General features: G+C 46.1%; 1 protein-coding gene across 4 annotated transcripts in view; it reads left to right on the top strand.

Annotated features, from left to right (window-relative positions):
- The window catches only part of UNC45A (unc-45 myosin chaperone A), a 67,137-nt gene extending 45,605 nt beyond the window's left edge, over window positions 1-21,532 (top strand). For all 4 annotated transcript variants that reach the window (XM_056572032.1, XM_056572029.1, XM_056572030.1 and 1 more), the window contains exons 13-20: window positions 2,737-2,877; window positions 3,181-3,308; window positions 5,004-5,070; window positions 5,534-5,647; window positions 7,410-7,525; window positions 7,625-7,742; window positions 10,371-10,526; window positions 19,177-21,532. In XM_056572032.1, coding sequence (XP_056428007.1) covers window positions 2,737-2,877; window positions 3,181-3,308; window positions 5,004-5,070; window positions 5,534-5,647; window positions 7,410-7,525; window positions 7,625-7,742; window positions 10,371-10,526; window positions 19,177-19,452 — 1,116 coding nt within the window. In that variant the 3' untranslated portion in view covers window positions 19,453-21,532. The remainder of the gene's footprint in view (window positions 1-2,736; window positions 2,878-3,180; window positions 3,309-5,003; window positions 5,071-5,533; window positions 5,648-7,409; window positions 7,526-7,624; window positions 7,743-10,370; window positions 10,527-19,176) is intronic.
- Window positions 21,533-23,009: the final 1,477 nt, after the last annotated feature.

Genomic DNA, 23,009 nt, shown 5'->3' with positions numbered 1-23,009 from the left:
GTGGAGGAGAAAAGTGTAATTCTTGCATCCGGGTCTGTCCCTATGCAAATCCCTAATGTAGTCCTCAAATGCGCCTGGCGTTCTCTCACTTTGGAGCCCTGTCGTATTTCAAGGCAACAGTTTAGTGCCATATATGGGTTATTTCCGGGAGAAATTGCGCTACAAATTTTGGTGGCTTTTTCTCATTTTACACCTTATGAAAAGGTAAAGTTGGGGTCTACACTAGCATGTTAGTGTAAAAAAAAATTACATTGATGCTGGTGTTTCCCCATACTTTTCATTTTCACAAAAGGTAAAAGGAAAAAAAGACCCCCAAAATTTGTAACGCAATTTCTCCTGAGTACGGAAATACCTCATATGTGGACGTAAAATGCTCTGCGGGCGCACAACAAGGCTCAGGAGTGAGAGCACCATTTACATTTGGGGCTTAAATTGGTGACTTGCACAGGGGTGGCTGATAGGTACAGCGGTTCTGACATAAACGCAAAAAAAAAACACACCCACATGACCCCATTTTGGAAACTACACCCCTCACGGAAACTTAACACCTCACAAGTGTTTGACAAATTTTTGTTAAAGTTGAACGTGAAAATGAAAATTTTGTGCTACCCCAAATTTTTCATTTTCACAAGGGGTAATTTGTAACCCCATTTCTTCTGAGTATGGAAATACCCCATATGTGGATGTAAAGTTCTCTGCGGGCGAACTGCAATGCTCAGAAGAGAAGGAACGCCATTAGGCTTTTGGAGAGAGAATTTGGTTGGAATGGAAGTTGTTGGTTGTTTTTTGCTGTTCTGGCACCAGAGGGGCTTCCTAAATGTGACATGCTCCCCAAAAATCATTTCAGCAAAATTCACTGTCCAAAATCCCATTGTTGCTTCTTCGCTTCTGAGCCCTGTAGTGCGCTCGCAGAGCACTTTACGTCCACATATGAGGTATTTCCTTACTTGAGAGAAATTAGGTTACGCATTTTGGGGGGCTTTTTCTCCTTTTTACCCCTTATAAAAATGGAAGAAAAAAAAAGGGTTTACAAGAACATGCGAGTGTAAAAAAAATAAAGATTTTGAATTTTCTCCTCCACTTTGCTGCTATTCCTGTGAAACACCTAAAGGGTTAACAAACTTTCTAAATGTCATTTTGAATACTTTGAGGGGTGCAGATTTTATAATGGGGGGTCCATCCATGGGGCATTTGTAACACAAAGACCTTCAAATTCACTGCAAAACTGAACTTGTTCCTGAAAAATTTTGATTTAGAGATTTTTGTGAAAAATTGGAAAATTGATGCTATACTTTGAAGCCCTCTGATGTCTTCAAAAAGTAAAAACATGTCAACTTTATGATGCCAACATAAAGTAGACATATTGTATATGTGAATCAATATATAATTTATTTAGAATGTCTATTTTCCTTACAAGCAGAGAGCTTCAAAGCTAGAAAAATGCTAAGTTTTCAAATTTTTCATGAAATGTTGGAGTTTCATGAAAATGCAAGTATTGATGAAAATTTACCACTATGCTAAAGTAGACTATGCCGTGGTTCCCCGAAAATAGTACCTACCCCGAAAATAGGCCCTAGCCGGATTATCGGGGTGGGCTGCAATATAAGCCCTACCCCGATAATAATACCTAGACCAGTGGTCTCAAACCTGCGGACCTCCAGATGTTGCAAATGTTTGCAACATCTGGAGGTCTGCAGGTTGAAGACGACTGACCTAGACAATGCCCGGGCTGCAAATATTAAAAAGCAATCTTTAACTTACCTTTGTCCTCCGTTCCCCCGTTGCTAAGGAACCGGCCTCGCTGTCCTCCGCTGTTTTCGCTCGCCGGCCGGCTTCTAACATGACAGTCGGCTCAGCCTATCACTGGCCGAGGCGGGACATCGCTGCGGCCGGTGATAGGCTGAAGGCTCTGAGACGTCACAACACCAGGAAGCGGCAAGAACAGCGGAGGGACCATGAGGCCGGTGCCTTAGCAATGGGGGAACGGGGGACGAAGGTAAGTTAAAGATTGCTTTTTAATATTTGCAGCCCCGGCACAGGAATAGATACAGCGCAGTGGCTGATAATTATTTGGCAGGGGGGGAGAGAAGCTGCGCTCATGGGTGACAAATGATCAGTACCCCGATGTGGGGATTGTGGGGTGCAGCGCTGGGCTGATAAACCGGCGGGGGTGGGGGGGTTAGGGACGTTGGGGGGCATTTACACCCCCCCCCCATTATCATCATGTGATATGCGCATATCACATGATGATAATGGGGACGGGGGGTAAATACCGTGGAACTGCCATGTTGTTCAATGTGCATAAATAAATTACCATAAATAAATAAGCCCTACCCTGAAAATTAGCCCTAGTGTGTTTTTTGGGGCTAACATTTATATAAGACCCGGTCCTATTTTCGGAGAAACACGGTATGTCACACAAAAAAAAATCTCTGAATCAAATTCATAAGTAAAAGCATCTTAGAGTTATTAAAATGCTTTAAAATGACAGTGGTCAGATGTGCAACAAATGCTCTGGTCCTTAAGGGGTTAAATATTGTGTATGTATTTCTCTATACAGTGAATATGATAAACAGTCTGTGCACAGAGGTCAAGTGTTAACCATTGATACTGATATAGTGACGTAATCATTATGACTGATATCAGATGGTTAGGGGGTGGTGTTTAAAATTTGGGAATTGAAATAAATCACAATTTGAATCTTTTTAGTAATGCCCATAATAATTCTCTCTCTAGTCACAGGACAAGACTGTGATTTTTGCAGTTGCATCCACCCTTGTAAACTGTTCAAACAGCTATGATCGAGAGGAAATAGACCCACAAATGCTGGAGTTGGCCAAGTATGCTAAGCAGCATGTACCTGAGGAACACCCCAAGGTAAGGAGAGAACAGCTGTATCTAAGACTCTTCATGTTGCTGTAAGTATACCATAACTTAGGCTACTTTCACACTGCCGTTGTGACCCGCCTGTAACGGGTCAGTTAGGCTCTTTTTTTTCTTTGGCCTTTAACGGCCATTATCGGGATGGGTCACAACAGCATTGCACTAATTTTTATGCCGCTATATTCCCGTCATTATGCAACGGTCGGTGTACTGCCGGGTCACACCGGCAGTGTGAAAGTAGCCTTAGCAGCTGTCCTCATGCGTAAGATAACACATTTTTATGCTGCACAATGTTAGGACAAGAAAGAGTTTGTTGAGGCAAGGGTCCGTAAGCTCCTGGCAGCGGGTGTGGTGTCTGCACTAACTTGCATGGTGAAGAATGAAAGCCCGGCATTAACAGATTCATCGAGGGAACTGATTTCAAGGTAGCTCTTGTACCGTTTTATCAGACGTTTCAGAACATAAAAATAGTTAACCGATTTGTGTTGATAAAGCTCATTCATAGCAGACTGAGGATATGATAATGTCCTGTATACTTAAAGGAGAAATCTTGTGGAAAAAAAACGTATCCCCTACCCGCAATCTGTTGTATGGAGCTCTCCCCTACAGCTGCGCATCAAGACCCCCCCCCCCCCCCCCCCCCTCCGCGCCCGAAGTGGGGGCCGCCTCCATATAGCTCTATGGGAGAGCTGAAGATAGCTGAATGGGGGTGGCGGGGGTCATGACATGCGCCGCTGTGGAGGAAAGCCGGTGCTCCATACAGGAGATCACGGGGGGGGGGGGGGGGGCAGCGGTCGGACCCCCTGCAATCTAAAACGTATTCCCTATCCGCAGGATATGTTTTTATTTTATTTATTTATTTATTTTTTCGGGGTTCTTCAGGTATACATGGATGACCTATTCTCAGTAAAGGCCATCAATATCTGATTGGCGGGGTGGTGACACCCAGCCCTCCCACCCATCATCCACTTGGCAAAGCCACAGCAGAGATCTACACTGTGAATGGAGCTGAAAGCAGATGGCTCAATTCACTGTGTAGGGACTATGCTGGAATTCTGCAGCTCCCATAGAAGTGAACGGGAGCTGAGCAGCAGTCACTCGGCACAGCCACTACACTATGAATTGAGTCATCTCTTCTGGCTCCATTCACATTGCCAAACAGCTGAGTGATGGTGTAGTGGGTGTCAGCACCCCACAGGTCAGATATTGGTGGCCTATCCTGAGGATTGGCCATCATTGTATGTAACTGGAATCTCCAAACCCCTTTATCAGAAATATTTGCTTTATTGTATTAAGAGGTTATACAACTTCCTAATATACTTTCTGTATCAGTTTGCTTTTGTATTTCAAGATCCTGGCTGCAGTACAGTACAATAGGATTATAATACATACAATATGATTGTTTACAGTTAAAGTTCCTTTTGCATCACCTTAGAGATCTTGATAACTATTAGGAGTAGATACAGAAAGTGTGTTGGAAAATGTTAAAACTTTATTTTTTAAATATTCGTTATTGAAAGTTATTCATATAACAGGACTGTTGTATTATGGTTCTTTCTGATAAGTGCAGTAGAATGTAAATACTAATATTGTGCTACAATCCCGGCTATTACTAAGGATATTGAACCTCTTGTATTAAGTGTAGAAAGAGTAAGAGAAAGGAAAGAAGATGGAGTATAACAACTTAAAACTTTTCATTACATATAAACATCCATTAAACTACTATATATTCTTAGGTTATAGTCTCGTGACCACAAAGGGAGTAATGATTGTTTCCATGACATCTGACATTGCTGGGTTCTCTATGAATACTAAAGTTTAACAAGGTTTATCTTTTTTCAGAACTTTTTATTATCTCACCATACAGATTCTGCCTGAGGTTCCTAAACCAGTGAAACAACATTCAAAAATTGTGTTGATTTTACTATTAAATTCATAAACTGTGCCCCATTTCTCGTCTGTGGATCTCACCTACTCCCTCTACATGTCATGATAACAGCCACTAATGTGTTACTTCTCAGCCTTCTACTGATCACCTTGCCAATGTTAAAATGTCTGCATAATCCATGAAGTAGTGACAATTTGTCTTTAATAAATCTGTAATGTTCTCTTCCCTCTAGGGTTTTCTTGGCTTTAGTAGAAAAATCTGAAGACCGAGGAAACGTTGTAGCTCAAGGAGGAGGAAAGGTAATGAGTTCTCTCAATTTGACTTTAATTAAAATAACCAGGAATAGATAATGCTGGCTGCAAGCTTCCAGGCAGGGTGCTGATAGAACTTGCTTGAAAAAAAGGAACATTTTAATATCGTTTTCGAAAAGATGTCCCAAACAGGTGTAAGCCAACTAAATGGCAAGTATAATTGACAATACTAATTCACAGATTACATTTTTTCTTAGATATTAAACAGCAAGAGGCTATGGGAGGTTAAATTATTTGTTTAGATATAGTTTTATTCTGATGTCATATGGACCCTCCTATAGCTCATACCAACTAAATAACTCTTGAAAAGACAACTATCTTGAAAAAAATGTAACCACAGTATGACTTGTCATCATTATGACGTTACGATGACCACATTGTCCTTGGTTTAGGGCATCTGTCAGTAAATATGCTCCTCTGCTCATTAACATATACTTTTCTTTGATTTTAGGCATTAATACCTCTGGCATTAGAAGGAACGGAAATTGGAAAAACAAAAGCAGCACAAGCACTGGCTAAAATAACAATCACCTCTAATCCGGAAATTGCATTTCCAGGTGAAAGAGTAAGTATCTGCAGACATCATCCGGTATGTACTGCACATCAAATCATTTGCTGTGTCCGCCGATGGTAAAATATCTAGTGAGATGCTCTCCTCATTGTGAGGAATACTATGTCTGTGTTGAGTGTTGGACAGGGAGAAGCATATTACCTGATATCTGCAAGCTTTTTGAATGTTAACTTTAAAAGGGGATCAGATCGGTGGGGGTCTAATTCCAAGCACCCCAAGCTGGATCACTCGCAATTACCTGAATACAAAGCTTTATAGTGCAGGTAATCGTGATAAAAACAATGTATAACTTATTCTGATCGGTCTAGCTGTTGCAGGGAGGGAGCTGCCATTCCTAGCATCCCTTCCTCTGTGTTCAGTGATCTCCTCCCTCCTTGTCTGCACAGAGATCTTCTCCCTCCGTATCCAAAGTGCCCACTTTTGACACCTGCTATGTAGTGCTGGGCGATATGACAAAAAATGAGTATCACAGTATTTTTTTATTTTTTTTTTACATTGAGACTTGCATTGAGGTGGCGTAGCGGAACTAAATGGGCTTTTGGAACTAAATGATCTGAACACTGGGGCAGTGGAGTACCCTTTTAAATAGATGTAACAAACAACCCTACAGCCTCCAGCTGTTGCAAAACTACAACTCCCAGCATGTTGGACTATATAGTAGTGTATAGTATAGGTCAGTGTTTCCCAACTAGGGGTGCCTCCAGCTGTTGCAAAACTACTACTCCCAGCATGCCCGGACAGCCGTTGGCTGTCTGGGCATGCTGGGAGTTGTAGTTTTGCAACAGCTGGAGGGCCTACTGTAGGTATAGTATATTATACAGACCCCTGTCCATCCCAGAACCCTGACTCGCCTTCCCTGTTGTTGCAGGGACCGTCCGGGGAGGGTGGTCTGGGCCATCCTTCCTTCCTTCCTTCCTTCCTGTAGTGTCCGGCGGCATTCCAGGTGGAGGGTGAACCGGTCCGGGCTGTCCTTCTTCTCCACTCCGGGCAGGCTCCGGCCTAGTAGCGCTGCATAGACGCCGCTGCGCAGTGACGTCCGTGAGCAGCGACGCACCTGACGTCACGGCGTAGTGGCGTCTATGCAGCTTACTAGGCCGGAGCCTGCCCGGATTGGAGAAGAGGACCCCCGGAGAAGGACAGCCCGGACCGGTTCACCCTCCACCCGGAATGCCGCCGGACACTACAGGAAGGATGGATGGCCCGGACCACCCCCATTACGGGTAAGTTTAAATTTTTTTTATTGACTCGGAGGGTGGGGGAGGGGCCTGACCGGTATAGCGGTATGGGCTAAAATCCATACCGTGGGAGAAAAAAAAAAACTGTATCCGGTTCATACCGGTATACCGCCCAGCACTACTGCTATGTTCACACTTGGCATGGAAAAACTCTGTGTGGAAATTCTGGAGACTGCGAGCGCCATCTCATTCTGTACAGATTCTACAGAATGAATGAACAGGTTAATTTTTTTCTGTGGATGCGGGAATCGGAATTTCAGCACCAGAAAAATATGTCAAGGAAATTCTGCCCTGTGCTGCTGCGGAATTCCACACAGAATTTCCGACATGTGAACATGGCCTTAGAGAGCTGCTGAATGTGTCTTCTTTTTATATATTTTATACGTGCATAATAGAGAAGAAAGACAGAGTTATAAACAAGTAGTAAAGAGTACTGTGAGTCATTTCGTATGTTGTAGAATGAAAAGTAATATACTGAACATTATTAATTTCTTATCACCCCCTCTTTTTTTCTCGAACAGATTTACGAGGTTATTCGGCCCCTGGTCAGCTTGCTTCACCTTAATTGTACAGGCTTGCAGAACTTTGAGTCCCTGATGGCATTAACAAATCTTGCAGGGCTCAGTGAAAGTCTGAGGTGGGTAATGTGCCAGACCAATTGTTGGTCATAGAGATCAGTGTGTGAGGAATAGCGCTTTACAGACAGATGATTAATGATTTTCAATGTGTTCTTCAGGAATAAGATCATAAAGGAGAAGGCAGTGCCTATGATCGAGGGTTATATGTTTGAAGAGCATGAAATGATTCGTGTAGCTGCTACAGAGTGTATGTGCAACCTGTCTATGTGCAAAGAGGTAAGGTTACAATTCAAGTATTTACAAACATGCAGACTTTCACAGGCTTTGCTGTTTCATCCAAAGCAGTGGTCATCAAACTTTGGCCCTTGAGATGTTGCAGAACTTCAGCTCCCAGCATGCCCAGATATCCACCGTTTCTCCGGGCATTCTGGGAGTTGTAGTTTTGCAACATCTGGAGGTGTACAGTTTTAAGATCACTAATCCAGAGAATCAACGCATTCCTTGTAATCTTATGAGGTATGTTTGCCTGTTTAGAGGCTTATTTTGAACCTCATAAAATGGTAAATGTTTCTGTTTTTAGCAGTTTTTTTGGCTGTATTTTTAGGGCTCATTGATGCTCGTTTACTGGCTGAATATAAGCTTGCAGCAAACCCAGCAGAAATCATCAGACTGCTTGGATGTGCACAGTTTCATAGACTGGCAGTCTGGTGGAATTCCACCCAAAGCATGAACATGTTCAGTCATTGTGCAGACGTCCATTCCAGCAGCAGAATTCCACTGTTTATAATGATTATTTGGGAAGTTTTGTCCCAAGAACTATATGAGCATAGCCTGCCTGTGACAACAATGAGTTTCCATGTGATTTTTCTCATGATGTCCTTTGATCATGTGTGACTTAGCAGATACATTGTCAAGAACTTTTACAGAAGGCATACATTAATAAGCCATAATACCATCTGCCTTATATTGAGTATGTTCTTTTTGTATGCTGCCAAAACTCTGACCTGTGGTACCTGGCAGCAAGCAGCAGATGCTGTAAGTTCCATAGATCATCTCCATTGATCAGTTTTACCAGCATATACCTTAAATGTTCAATCAAATTGAGATCTAGGGAATTTGGAGCGAAGTCGCCTTGTACTCATATTGTTCAAACCATTTCTAAAAAAATCTTGCATTGTCGCAGGACACCTTTATCCTTCTGAAAGTAGTCACTAACATTAGTGAAAACTGTTGTCATGAAGGGTGTACTTGGTCTTTGAAAAAAAAAAAAATGTAGTTAGGTGACACTTGATAAAGTAACATTGATATGAATGCCCAGAGTTTTACATTGTCTAGTGTCTACTTTCCATAGTGTATATCTTCCCCAAGTAAGCGACACACGCACCCAGACATCCACATGATTAAAAGAAAACGTGTTGTATCAGACCCTTTTCCGTAACTTTATGGTCCCGTTTTAATGCTCATGTGCCCATTGTAGGTGTTTTCTTTGTGGGCAAGGGCCAACATGGGCACTTTGATTGGTCTGAGGCTATGCTGCACCATGCTTGGCAAGCTATGATTCCCTCTGTGTTCTGACACCTTTCTATCATAGGCAGCAATAACTTGCTTAGCAACTTATCCTACAGTAGCTCTTCTGTGCAATACAGTGACCCCCCAACCTACGATGGCCCCGACATACGATCATTTCAACATATGATGGCCTCTCAGAGGCCGTCGCATGTTTAAGGCATCATCAACATACAATGCTTTTTTATGTTGGGGCCATCGCATAAATGGCTATCCGGCAGCACAGACTGCTTAGGCTGCCACCTGATAGCCGTTTAAGGTGCCCCGTGTGGTCCGCTGACTATCACTTACCTGTCCTCGGGGCTCCGGCGCGTCATCTTCGGGATCCTCTGCATCGCCGGCGCTCTCCATCGTCATTAGCCGGCACGCTGTGCCGTCATCCCAATAGGAGCGGCATGCATAGCGACGTGATGGCGGTGACGGAGAGCGAGGATGCCGGGGAAGCAGAGGCCTTGCCGGAGCGTCGGGGACACCCCGGGGACGTGGTGACCGCGATGGAAGGCGAAATCCAGAGCAGCGGTGATGGTCTGGAGCGGCGGGGACATGTGAGTATAACCTCCAATACCAGTGGTCTTCAACCTCCGGACCTCCAGATATTGCAAAACTACAACTCCCAGCATGCCCGGACAGCCGTTGGCTGTCCAGGCAAGCTGGGTGTTGTAGTTTTGCAACATCTGGAGGTCCGCAGGTTGTAGACCACTGTCCTATACTTTACATTGCACTGATCCCTCAACATACAATGGTTTCAACAAACGATGGTCCATTTGGAACGGATTACCATCATATGTTGAGGGACCACTGTATAACCAGATGGGCCATGACGCTGTCACAGGTTTATCGGTTGTCATTCCTTGGAACAGTTTTGTTACACACTTACCACTGCATATGGGGAAAACTCCACAAGACCTGCTGTTTTGAAGATGCTCTGACACACTTATCTATCCATTACAGTTTGGCCCATGACAAAGTTATTCAGATTCTTACATTTGTCTATCTTTTCTGCTTCTAACAAATCAACTGTTCACTTGTTGCTTAATGTATCCCACCCCCAAAGGAGCCATTATAGCGAGATAATCATTGGTAATCTCGTTGCCTGGTTGTGGCGGATTGATCTATGTCATACGTCAGGATGTATTCACACATGGTAGATGTGTTGTGGTACCATCACAGAAAAACAAGCTGGCGATTTTACCGCTTTTTCAGAAAATGGAAAAACCTGTTTGCCGTGTTTTTTCTAAAAAGTTTCTTAAAAAAAAAAAAAAAAAAGCTTGATGATTGAATTCACCTAAATCTATTGATTCCTGGTTAATTAAATTGAAATGATTGACCTTTTCATAGGTGCAAGATCTGTTCATGGTAGAAGGATCCGATAGATTAAAGTTGGTAGTTTTGTACAGTGGTGAAGATGATGAGCGTCTACGTCGTGCCGCTGCAGGAACTCTTGCGATGCTGACCTCTTTGGAGCCAAAGATTTGCCAGAGGATTACACAAGTGGTAAGGGACTTGAAAAATGTTGTGACATAGATGTGGACTGATATCAGAGTGCATGGCTACCCAAAGATTTTTTTTAAGTGGGCACGGCCCCTTAGAAAAACTTTTGACAAATCACATGGACATGTGAAAGGTTTTAACCCCTTAAGTACATAGGGCATACAGGTACGCCCGGAAAATAGGGATGATCGGAGCTGTCAGAGACAGTCCCGATCATCCTAAAGGATAGGCGTGAGGTGGCAGGGGGTTGCTTGAAAGTTCAGATCTGTCTCAGCCCACCCCTAGAAGCCCAGGCAGAGTGGGGGAATATGGTGGCGCTGGCTGCGGAGGCCGTGTCGTGGGGGGACCGGCAGCAGATACCTGAGGGCGTGGGGACCGGCGGCAGGAAAGTGGAGGTGGCGGCGTCAGAGGCAGCAGTGAAGATTGCTGTAAAGTGATCTTTACTGCTGCTTCTAGGAGTTTAAAAGATAAAACTCCCAGCATGCACAGAATGCCCTTCGGATGTCTGGGCATGCTGGGAGTTGTAGTTTTGCAACGTTTGGAGGCAAATGTTGCCAAACTACAACTCCCAACATGCCCTTCGGATGTCTGGGCAGGCTGGGAGTTGTAGTTTTGCAACAGCCGGAGGAAAACTGTTTGGGAAACACTAAGTTAAGTAACTAACAAACTCTCTGTGGTTTGCAACCAGTGTGCCTCCAGCTGTTGCATAACTACAACCCCCAGTATGCATGGACAACCAAAGGGCATGCTGGGAGTTGTAGTTTTGCAACAGCTGTAGGTTTTCCGGTATAAGTTATCGGCTATTTTTCCCCCCTTGACACCGCTGCAGATCATTGATTTAAAGCTGGCGCTTTAAATCAATGCACTGCAGTGGCTTTTGCGGTGCCATAGGCCGCCGCCGCCACCCGCTTCTCTCCCCCTACCTGTCAGGGTGGTCCGGGCCATCCATCCTTCCTGTAGTGTCCGGCGGCATTCCGCGTGGAGGGTGAACCGGTCCGGGCTGTCCTTCTTCTCCGGGGGTCCTCTTCTCCACTCCGGGCAGGCTCCGGCCTAGTAACGCAGCATAGACGCCGCTGCGCAGTGACGCCCGTGCGCAGCGACGCACCTGACGTCACAGCGTCTATGCAGCATACTAGGCCGGAGCCTGCCCGGAGTGGAGAAGAGGACCCCCTGATAAATGACAGCCCGGACCGGTTCACCCTCCACCCGGAATGCCGCCGGACACTACAGGAAGGATGGATGGCTCGGACCACCCCCATTACGGGTAAGTTACATTTTTTTTTTTTTTTATTGACTCGGAGGGTGGGGAAGGGGCCCGACCGGTATAGCGGTATGGGCAAAAATCCATACTGTGGGAGAAAAAAAAAAACCGGTATCCGGTATACCGGTAAACCGCCCAGCACTACGGTGGGGGGTGTGACGCGGGTCGGGGGGGGGGGGGGGGCGGTTGCGGTGGGGGCGGTGCGGGGGGGTGTGGCATTATCGGCAAGGTAATTGCCGATACCGATAATGCCCAAAATCGTGATTATCGGCCGATAATATCGGCCATACCGATAATCGGTCGATCCCTAATTTATTTGGGATGTCCATTTTCCTTAAAAGCAGAGAGTTTCGAAGTTTAAAAAAAAATTGGAATTTTTAACCAAGAAATTATGCAAGTATCGTCAAAAAATTACCACTAACATAAAGTAGAATATGTCATGAAAAAACAGTCTCTGAATCAGAATGAAAAGTAAAAGCATTCCAGAGTTATTAATGCTTAAAGTGACAGTGGTCAGATCTGTAAAAAATGCCCGGGTCCTTAAGGGATTAGATACCATCTGTGGCCAAAAACAACTTGCCACCTCTCTAGTTCGACGCTACGTGCATTAGCGCTCTCACTGAGCTCTAATGCGGGGGTCCCGTTCAGGAGATCCGTTCAGGACCCCTGTGATCAATCACTTATCCCCTATCCTGTGGATAGGGGATAAGTGTAATAATGCTGCAGTTGTCCTTTAAGTGCCCCCAGCTCTTTTCACTGACTATCGTGCATCAGTATCCAGCTTTTCTAGACAGCGTTCCCCAGCAGGCTGTGACATTATCTGAAGCCATACTGGGTAGAACTTCCTTCCTCCCTCACTCTGCTACACACAGCCCAGAGAAGTTCAGTGTGTGAGATGAACTCTTTGGATAAGGCTGCACACACCCCCCCTCAGCCTATCCTGATTTTGGACTTCTGCCAGGCCAGCAGGAGTTCAAAGTCTGTGCAAGAGATGGGGGAAATGTGCTCTGGGCAAGTAGGGAGACACCTAGTGGCAGCTTTTTTAAACACAAATAAAACAGAAAACATTTTCTCTCTATCGGCTCCATTGGGGGACACAGACCGTGGGTGTATGCTGCTGTCTCTAGGAGGTATGACACTATGGCAACAAGAGAAGTTGGCTCTTCCCAGCAGGATATACCCGCTTCCAGGCCCTGAGGTAATCCGTTTAAGCTTAGTGTCTGAAGGAGGTGGACATGGTCTGGATTTCTCCAGACCAGGTCTTATGTTTTATTATTTTCCTAGTTAGGGAATGTGTTCGTTTTTTTATTCCTTTTTCTTTCATGTTTTCAGGTGGGGACTCAGGAACTGCGGCTCACTGTTTCCCCATTGCGAGTAAGGGGGCACAGACATTGCGTATATGCGCTGTTCACCCCCTCTCGCCAACGGTCAGCGCCTGGGGTTGTACCTCATGGGTCCGGTTCACCCTATCTCCTTGCTCGCCTCGCTGGCACATGGTAGCCCGGCATGATGCAGGTGATAAAGCTGGCTGAAGATTTCATAGGAAGACTTCATGAGGTAAGTTCTTCTGACTGTCTGACTGAGGTGAGTATATTTCCCTTTCTCCTTAGGTGCAGATTTGCAACAAAAGTTATTTGGCCCACTTTTCTCATGGGTCTAATGGGGCTGGCCTGGATAGGGGGTCCTTAATCACTGAGGGGAGCAGTGGCAGTTTGGATGGGGCACAACTCTCTACACTTTATTCATATATACTGTATGTGTGTGTGTGGAACATCTGTGTGAGTGTTTTTTACATTGAAGCGGCTGACAGCCGCGGCGTTCTCTATGCGGGCGCTCTGAGCGTCGGTTTACTTTCACTTCGGCAGCGGCTGCTGCCGGCGGCGTCTAGTCCGCTCCGTTCCCTGCGAGCGCACTTGCATTCGCATTTGTGCACTAGGGGCAAGGAGTGGGCGCCATTACAGACTTCTTGTTAATGCTTCGTGGCCCGAGGCGCTTTAGCTCCGCCCACCAAGGGCGGCCGAGGCTTCTCTGGGCACGAACTGTACACCATTCAGCGCTGTATGCGCGATTGGTGGCAGGGGCCAATCAGCGGTGCCCCCTGCTCCTAACACGCCCCTCAGTTGCTATTGGCTGGCATTTCTCCTCTTTGACAGCCCGCAGACCACCAGGGTTCAAGTCCCAGGGTGGGACAGAGTGTTACAGTTTTGTGGTTTAATTTTTTAAATAAGCCCATTGTGGTCTATGGAGATCTCAAGGCATGTGAAACAGTAAGATAAGCAGACTGTATCAGCAGTGAAATGGAACACAATCTTGGGTGAGAGAGGCCCAGAACGGCCTCCCTCTAAACAGTTAACTGGAGTGTTAGCCACTCCTTTACTCTGTCAATACTGTAACTTTAAACTGTCTGGTTCTGCTGAACCACTTGTTCTGCCTGCTCCACTGCTCCCCCAGACCCCCTGCTACTCTACCCCGGTTGTTCTTCCTGACCCGGTGGGTTTGGCCGCCCCTCCAGCCTGGGTTCCCTCCCTCTCCCAGTCTATATCCGACTTGGCTCAGGTCTCCCGTTATGTGGTGACTGCCTTGGAGAGGCCCTCCGTACACCGGCCCTCCGGAGGGTCCCGCTCTCCCCCTATTCTGACGCTTTTGCAGCATCATAGGGGTGTGTCATCTGACTCATCCCCCGAGTCTTCTGGCAGGCATGGGCGCTCCCCTCACAGGCATCGCCCCGTTACTCCGACTTGTAGCAAGCGTCGCTCCTCTAGAGAATGCTCCCAGGGTCGTCGCTCTGGCTCTCCAGACCCGCGTACCAGGTCAGTCTCCCTCTCTCTTCCAGGGCCGCCTCACACGTTCCCATTCACCTGGAGAACTTGTGGATGAGGTTTCTGATTCGGCCTCCGACTCGGAGGACCGCACGGATGTGCCTGATGTGGTGTACTCAGTGGTTAAGGCCATAAGACACCTTTCATCTAAAGGACCCAGGAACTTCGGACGTGGCTCCAGAAGTCTCCTTCTCTGTGCCCGACCGGCACTCGACTTTCAGCTCTCACGCTGAATTTTATGCCCTGCGGGTATCCGCCTGAAGTCACCCTGACAAGAAGTTTCAGGAAACGAAGAAGGTTCAAGCGCGGTATTCCTTCGCCGTGGACCTCCTCTCCAACTGTGGATACGCCGGTCTCCCGCCTCTCTAAGGCGCCTACTCGGCCGTTGGCTGATGCGGCTGCCTTCAAGATTCCAGCGGACATGAAGGTGGATATTTTGGCAATCTCTGTCCTTGAGGCAGCAGGTTTTTCCTGCTTTTGCTTCTGCCTGGGTGTCAAAGGCCTTTTTAGTATGGTCTTCCAACTCCGCCAGGGTAGTCTTCAAGATCCCTCCTGAGGATTTATTTAATCTAGCTCTCCAATGCTCTGCAGCCGGAGATTTTTCTGTGTTCTGCTTCCATGTGCAGCCACTGTGCTGCCTTTACCACAAGCTACCTGGTAGCCACCATCCCTTCATGTGGCTTTAAGCCTGTAATGCGGACTAGAGATGAGCGAACTTACAGTAAATTTGATTCGTCACGAACTTCTCGGCTCGGCAGTTGATGCCTTTTCCTGTATAAATGAGTTCAGCTTTCAGGTGCTCCCGTGGGCTGGAAAAGGTGGATACAGTCCTAGGAGACTCTTTCCTAGGACTGTATCCACCTTTTCCAGCCCACCAGAGCACCTGAAAGCTGAACTAATTTATGCAGGATAAGTCATCAACAGCCGAGAAGTTCGTGACTAATCGAATTTACTGTAAGTTCGCTCATCTCTAATGCAGACGCCACCTTCAGGAAGTGAGGCGACGGGCGTAAAAAGAGTTCTTTATTACCTCTGGTAAGACTCACAGAACTGCTTCCCGTCGTAAGTTCTCCTTCCGGTTCTGCGGACCTTTGGTACCAACAAAGGGTCCAGCCAGGTGCCTTCATGGGAAGAGGGCTCCTCTTTCCGATCCTATTCCTCCCGGAGGTCGGCTATACGTTCCGGCCGTTTGGCAGCCCCATCAGGCCTCGTAGGCCTTCCTCGGCCTGAGAGGTCACCCCCACCCGCCGACCTCTCTCGGGTGGTTGGTCGCCTCTTACCCTCCGGGATGCCTGGACATGTAACTTCAGGGGAACGTTTTCAAGGTTTATTCCAATCTCTCTGTGGTCTCAAAGAAAGGCGTTTCTGTTCGCCCAGTCTTGGTTCTCGAGTATCTCAGCCAGCATCTTGCGTTCCCATCCCAAATGGAGTCTCTCCGTTCGGTGCTGGCGTCCATGGTTCAAGGGGAGTTTCGTTCCTCGGTGGACATCAAGGATGCCTGCCTCCACTTCTCATTGTTTCCCGGTCATCAGCGGTTCCTCCACTCTGCAGTTCCGGACGGTCATTTTCTTTTGTGGCTATCCATTTCGGTCTGGCCTCTTCTCCACGGACCTTTACCAAAGTCCTGGCGCCTGTGATAGCCTTTTTTACGGACAACAGTTGTTTCCGCGATTCCTTATTTGGACTACCTCCTGATCTGAGCTCCACCCAGGACCCAGATCCTGTAGAGTCTTAGTCTCAACCTCCAGACCTTGTCTCACTTCGGTTGCATGGTCAATTGGGACAAGCCCAACCGCTCTCCTGGGGCTCCAGTTCGATGCGGCCTCTGCCCGCTTTCGACTCAAACTCTTTTCAAGAGTCTGATGCCTTCGGCTCCCTGCTCCAGTTTCCATTCGCTTTTGCATGGATGTCCTGGGTCGATTGGTGGAGGCCGTGCCATTTGCCCAGTTTCATCACTGACCTCTTCAACTGGTGATTTTCTTCCAATGTGACAGGTCTCCATTCTCTCTCGGCTGCAAGATCGTCCTCTCTTGTCAGTCTTGTTGGTCCCTTCTATGGTGGCTTTGTTTTCCCCCTCATTTTTTTCGGGAGTGTTCCTTCCTGTCCATCCCTGCCAGTCTGTCAGACTGGGGAGGTGTTTTCAGGGACCGCCCGGTCTGGGGTCTTGGCCCCCCGTGAAACTTTTTCCCCTTCAACATTTTGGGGCCTAGGGCAATTCTTTCTTCGCTTGCTTCTTGGGAATTTCCCTCCTGGGCGGAACTCAGGTTTCCGGCCATCTCGGTTATCTTCAGTCTGGCCGTCCCTGGGATGTGACCTTCTTGGCCGGTCCTCAGTCGTCCAAGGCACTGGTTCCTACATCCAGGGGTGTTTGCTCTGATCTGCAACCCCTGGGGTGCTCCAGGCGTGGGCCTCTACTGGTCCCGCCACAACCGAAGCGTTCCTCTCTCTTGGTCGAGCCTTGCCCTACCTTGTCTATTTGGTGTTCGGGCTTTGCCCTACCTTATTTGTTTCCTCCTTTCTTCTCTTTTCGGGGGTCTTGAGGAAACTCAGTGGGACGTTTCCGCCATTCTAGTGGCCCAGCGGGCGTGGTACGTCTTCATGGTCAGGCTCCTGAACGACTTAACATTGCGCCTTCCCCATCGTCCAGACCTCCTATCTCAGGTCTCCTGTGCCACCCCTATTGCCGTCCCTGCTTTGACGGCATGGCGGTCGAGACCGCGGTTTTGAGAGCAGTGATTTATCTTCCCAAGTCATTCGCACCATGCTCAAGGCTCATAAGTCCTCCTCGGCAAAAATTTACCGCCGTACCTGGCGGTCTTATTTTAGTTGGTGTGAAGCTCAGGTCTTGTGTCTTGTTACCTTTTCGGTTTCCAGTCTTCTCTCTTTCTTGCAGTCGGGAACTAGGGTTGTCTCTCAGTTCCCTTAAGGGTCAGGTTTTGTCTCTTTCTTTCTTTTCCAGCGTCCTCTGGCTTCTAATTCTCATGTCCGGACCTTCCTTCAAGGAGTGACGCATGCTGCCCCTCCTTATCGGTCACCGTCTCCCCCTTGGGACTTGAATCTGGTTCTGGGGGTACTCCAAGGTGAACCTTTTGAACCCCTTGGAAGTGTCCCTGTGCCTCTTTTCTTGGAAAGTGGCATTTTCTTGTTGTTATCTCCTCCATTCGGAGAGTGTCTGAATTGGCAGCTCTCACCTGCCGTTCTCCATTTCTGGTGCTTCACCAGGACAAGGTTGTCTTCCGGTTAGATCCTTCCTTTGTTTCGGCCTTTCATCTCAATGAGGACATTGTTCTTTCGTCCTTTTATCCCGCTCTTTCTCATTCTAGGGAGCATTTACTCCAGAAACTGGATGTGGTTTGGGCTGTTAGGTATTACCTCTCTATCTCTTCTTCGTTCAGTCAGTGCGATTCCTTTTTCGTCCTTACGGAAGGTTGTCGTAAGGGAAAACCTGCTTCCAAGGCTACCACTTCTCGGTGGATCCGGTCTGCCATTTCGGAAGCCTATCGCTGTAGGGGGAAGATTCCTCCCTTCAGGGTTGTGGTTCATTCTACCCGTTTCTGTTGGGGCATCCTGGGGTCTCCAGAACAAGCCTCGCAGATTTGCAAGGCGGCTACTTGGTTGTCTTTGCACACTTTCTTGAGGTTCTACCGGGTTCATACCTTAGCATCGGCTGATGCTAGTCTGGGCCGTAGACTGCTGCAGGCGGCAGTGGAACAGCCGTCTGCCTGTCTATCTGCCCACCCAAGGGACGGCTTTGGTACGTCCAACGGTCTGTTTCCCTAAATGGAGCCGATAGAGAAAAGGAGATTTTTAACACTTACCGTAAAATCTCTTTCTCGAAGGATCCATTGGGGGACACAGCTCCCGCCCTTTTGGGTTTCTCTTTGGTTCTCTGTCCGAGGGTGTGTTCTGTTATATATTTTTATCTGGTTCTCGGACAGTTCGTGTTCGGTCCTCTCCTATTGCTCTGGTACTAAAACTGATTACCTCAGGGCCTGGAGGCGGGTATATCCTGCTGGGAGGAGCCGACTTCTCTTGTTGCCATAGTGTCATACCTCCTAGAGACAGCAGCATACACCCACGGTCTGTGTCCCCCAATGGACTTCGAGAAAGAGATTTTACGGTAAGTGTTAAATCTCCTTTTTATTTATTTATTTCTTTTTTTTAAAACAAAGTACATTAGAAAGATTTTTTATTTACCATAAGGAGTGCAATAGCAAAAATTAGTTTTAGAGACTCCCCATTTAATATATTGAGAGTAGAGATGAGGGAAGTTACAGTAATTTGATTCATCACAAACTTCTCGGCTCGGCAGTTGCTGACTTTAGCCTTCATAAATTAGTTCAGCTTTCAGGTGCTCCGGTGGACTGGAAAAGGTGGATACAGTCCTAGAAGAGTCTCCAGCCCACCGGAGCACCTGAAAGCTTAACTTAATTTTGCAGGCTAAAGTCAGCAACTGCGGAGAAGATCGTGACGAACCGAATCACTGTAACTTTGCTCATCTCTAATTGAGAGCTAGATATAAGGACATATATAAGAATCAAGCTATATCTTTGAGCGCTTTTTCTCCTTTCAGACTGACCACTGGTTGGAGATTTTCCAGGCCCTGCTCCTAAGTGAAAACGTAGAACTTCAGCATCGTGGAGCTGTTGTAGTCCTGAACATGATGACTGCAGACAAGGAATTGGCAGGGAAGCTGATGGAGAGTGAAATGTTTGAAATCCTTACCGTTCTTGCAAAAAACGAGGAGGAAGAAAAGAAACTTCCTGTGGCTCGGGCTGCACAAGAGTGTCTTAACAAAGCGCTCGAGTATGGACTTATCCAACCCAACCTGACAAGCAAGTCCGACTAAAGCCTCTATGGACTCCTCAAAACTCGCCACCGGTTTGATCTAGAGATTTACTTTTTTTTTTCTATTGAAACCTGAAGAATATTCAGAAAGTTGTGGAACTTTTCATCATATAATGAAATATAATTGCATCAGTCTCTGAGAAAGTCTTGCGCTACGAGTTTGCCTGGGAGCTTTAAAGGGGTACTCGGCCCTAATACATCTTATTCCCGCAATCTTGTATTCAGCACCCACCTCGGGAGCTGCACGCCGCGCTGCCAGCTCAGAATCTGCCGTGTGACGACCACGGGGCCGGAGTATTGTGACGTCACGACTCTGTCCCCATTGGGACGTCACGCCCCGCCCCCACTATGTCACACGGGGCGGAGTCGTGATGTCACGATACTCCGGCCCAGTGGTAATCACACGGCAGATTCTGAGCTGGCAGCGTGGCGTGCAGCTCCCTGAGGTGGGTGCTGAATGCAAGATTGCGGGTCTTTGGGCCGGAGTACCCCTTTAAACATATCGTGCCACCAAAGAGACATGAAAGGTACCTTTTAAAGGTAGTGTGTGCTGTCCTAGCATGCTGGTAGTTGTAGTTTTGCAACCGGTGGAGGCACCCTGGTTGGAAAAACTTCTTAAGTTCTTATGATCATTCCAGCTACATTCAGCCCATTTTCACAGTTGAAATGCAGAATAATGAGCCAGTGACCAAATATATATGCATAACCAAAAGGTGGAATGGTTTTGTTGTAGTTATGCTGGTGAACTCTTAGGCCATGTTCACACGTCAGATTTTCCATGCCGGATTCTGCATTGGAATCCTGCATGGAAATTCCACTGTGCACACGGCATAATTTCTGTGCCAGATGTTTCCGGCACAGAAATAAAATTTTCCGTGTCTGCACAAAGAATGAACACATTTATTCTTTGTGAGGAGTCCACACAGAATGCATAGTCTTCTATGAGACAGCGCATTCCTGTGCGGTCCTAGTGCTGGCATATTATGCATGTCTGCACAGAGATTCTCCGTGTGAACGTTCAGACATGTCAACATAGCCACACTGTTTGCTGCTCCTAGATCCATAACTATGGTAGAATGGTTTACGAATACACAATTCTTAATACTGTGGCAATGCACTATATATATATATATATATATATATATATATATATATATATATATATATATAGCCACATATTGCAACTTTTTGCAAAGGTTTTATGTGAGCTTGCTAAATATTTTTTTAAAGTTGTACTTTTATCTTATTTTTTTACAACTTTGAGCACATTAATGCAGTTACTGTACAATGTTGGTTATTCATCAGTGTCAGTAATATCAGACCATGTTACGAGTCTAAATATGTTCTTTGTGTTATGTTTTCAGTGGCTTTGGTTTGCAGAGAAGAATCCAGACTGGCTAATTTTTAACTCTGTAAAGCTTTAAAGGGGTACTACACTGGCCAGCGTTCAGAACATTTAGTTCCGAACTCTGCGTGCACGCTTGTGGGGGGTTGGCCCTGCCCCCTCTTGACGTTACACCACACTACACCCCCTGCAAGTCTATGGGAGGGGTGTGATGGCTGCCACACCCCCTCCCAGAAATTTGCATTAAGGGGTGTGTCCTGACATCACAAGGGGGCATGGCCGACTCCCGCAGCGCACGCACGTTTTGGAACTAAATGTTCCGAACGCTGGCCTGTGGAGTACCCCTTTCATGGTAATCACGGCTCAACTTTTATTTCTCAAATTGCCCTGGTAAAACTCCCCCAAGGATCTTTCCATTACATTCCAGGTAGGATAGTGACCAAATATTTGATAGGATATTACACAGGCATACCTGTGTTTAATGCGAGCGCTGATCAGCATTAATGGCTGTTATTGGTGGGTAGGACCACATGTGCTAAGCTGGATTGCTCATACGTCCCTTTACTGCCATCATTGTTAGCTGCACATCTTCTAATATAAGGGGAGGTGTTCGAACTAGGATTTTTAAATGGTCTTAAAGGGGAACGCCGGTGGAAACAAGTAGAAAACAAATATTTTCAAATCAACAGTTGCCTGAAAGTTAAACAGATTTGTAAATGACTTTGATTAAAAAAAAAAAAAACTTAATCCTTCCAGTACTTATCAGCTTCTGTATACTACAGAGAAATTTGAGAATTTATTTTCTGTCTGACAACAGTGCTCTCTGCTGACACCTCTGTCCATGTCAGGAACTGTCCAGATTACAATCCTAAACCTCTCCTGCTCCTAGACAGTTCCTGATACGGACAGAGGTGTCAGTAGAGAGCACTGTTGTCAGACAGAAAAGAACTTCACAAATTTCTCTGTAGTATACAGCAGCTGATAAGTACTGGAAGGATTAAGATTTTTTAATAGAAGTAATTTACAAATCTGTTTAACATTCTTGCACCAGTTGATTTGAAATTTTTTTTTCCCACCGGAGTTCCCCTTTAACAGATGCAATGGGCGAGCATGGATTGCTAGGCCTAATACACAGGGCAATATTGTCTTTGCGCAACAAAATAAATGTCTCAGTAGTGTCTATGAATTGTGATGTAGCTCAAAGCCCCTTTCCTCCTGTAATAAGTGTAAAAGGTTCCAGCTTCTTGCATCTTAATCCTAAAGATAATTGTTAGAGGCTCCATTAAAATGTGGCACTTATTTAGCCCAAATACATGAAAAATGTGGATCATGTGGTATTAATCAATCTTTTTGCCCATATACTACTGCCACTGCAAAAAAATGTAAATTATGTAAATTTTTATGTACGCAGCCCATGGTATAAAAAAAACATATTTTATTCTGTATGCTAATTCAGTTCCTTGGGGTACTGGGAGCAGTCACCTGGACCCCTACAGTCTCTTCCTGTAGCCCTGCCAGACCACCAAGCCTGAGCCACAGAATAAAAGATGGGTTTCTATGCCATTGTGCTGCACATGCAAATTGCAAAGTTATCGCTCTATATATACATTTGTTTTTTTTATGAAAAGGTAAAATAATTGTAAGGTATAAAATCATAATTTTATTATTGATATAAAAAGAACACATAAAAGGGCAAATCATGAGAGCATTAATGCTATATAACAGAAATAAAAGTGGGATGGTCTATGAAGTATACGTGCTGTCAGTCTCATATGTACAAAAGAAAGAAATCCCCCCAAAAATATTTACCCTAAGGTTAGTTATTCATGTAGAAAAAGTATAAATATTTTAGCAGTTCAGAACTAGTATAGTCAGCAAGTGAAGAGACCACTCCACAGATTCCCTGACACTTGTTTCGCTGACTGCTTTATCCAAGGGATATGGGTAATGGTTGAATCGCTTTGCTTGCAGATTCTACCAAAATAATTTAACATGTTCATTCTTTCAGTGGACTCAGATCCACAGGGGAAATTTTGCAGTGTGAACTGGGCAGCAGCCTCCTATTAAAAGCAATGGGAAGCTGCTGCATGCTTAATCTGTGCTGCATTTCCTAGTGGAACTTCCATAGTGTGAACATACCCTTAACGTTGTCATCCTTGTTCTGCTAGAGGGGTGGGGGGGGGGGGGGGGGGGGTTGTTGACAAGGAAGGTCC

The sequence above is a fragment of the Hyla sarda genome, chromosome 4 (assembly GCF_029499605.1).
Source record: "Hyla sarda isolate aHylSar1 chromosome 4, aHylSar1.hap1, whole genome shotgun sequence".
NCBI classification, from domain to species: Eukaryota; Metazoa; Chordata; class Amphibia; order Anura; family Hylidae; genus Hyla; species Hyla sarda.
Note: the sequence above shows the minus strand (reverse complement) of the source record. Positions and strands in the feature narration are given on the sequence as shown.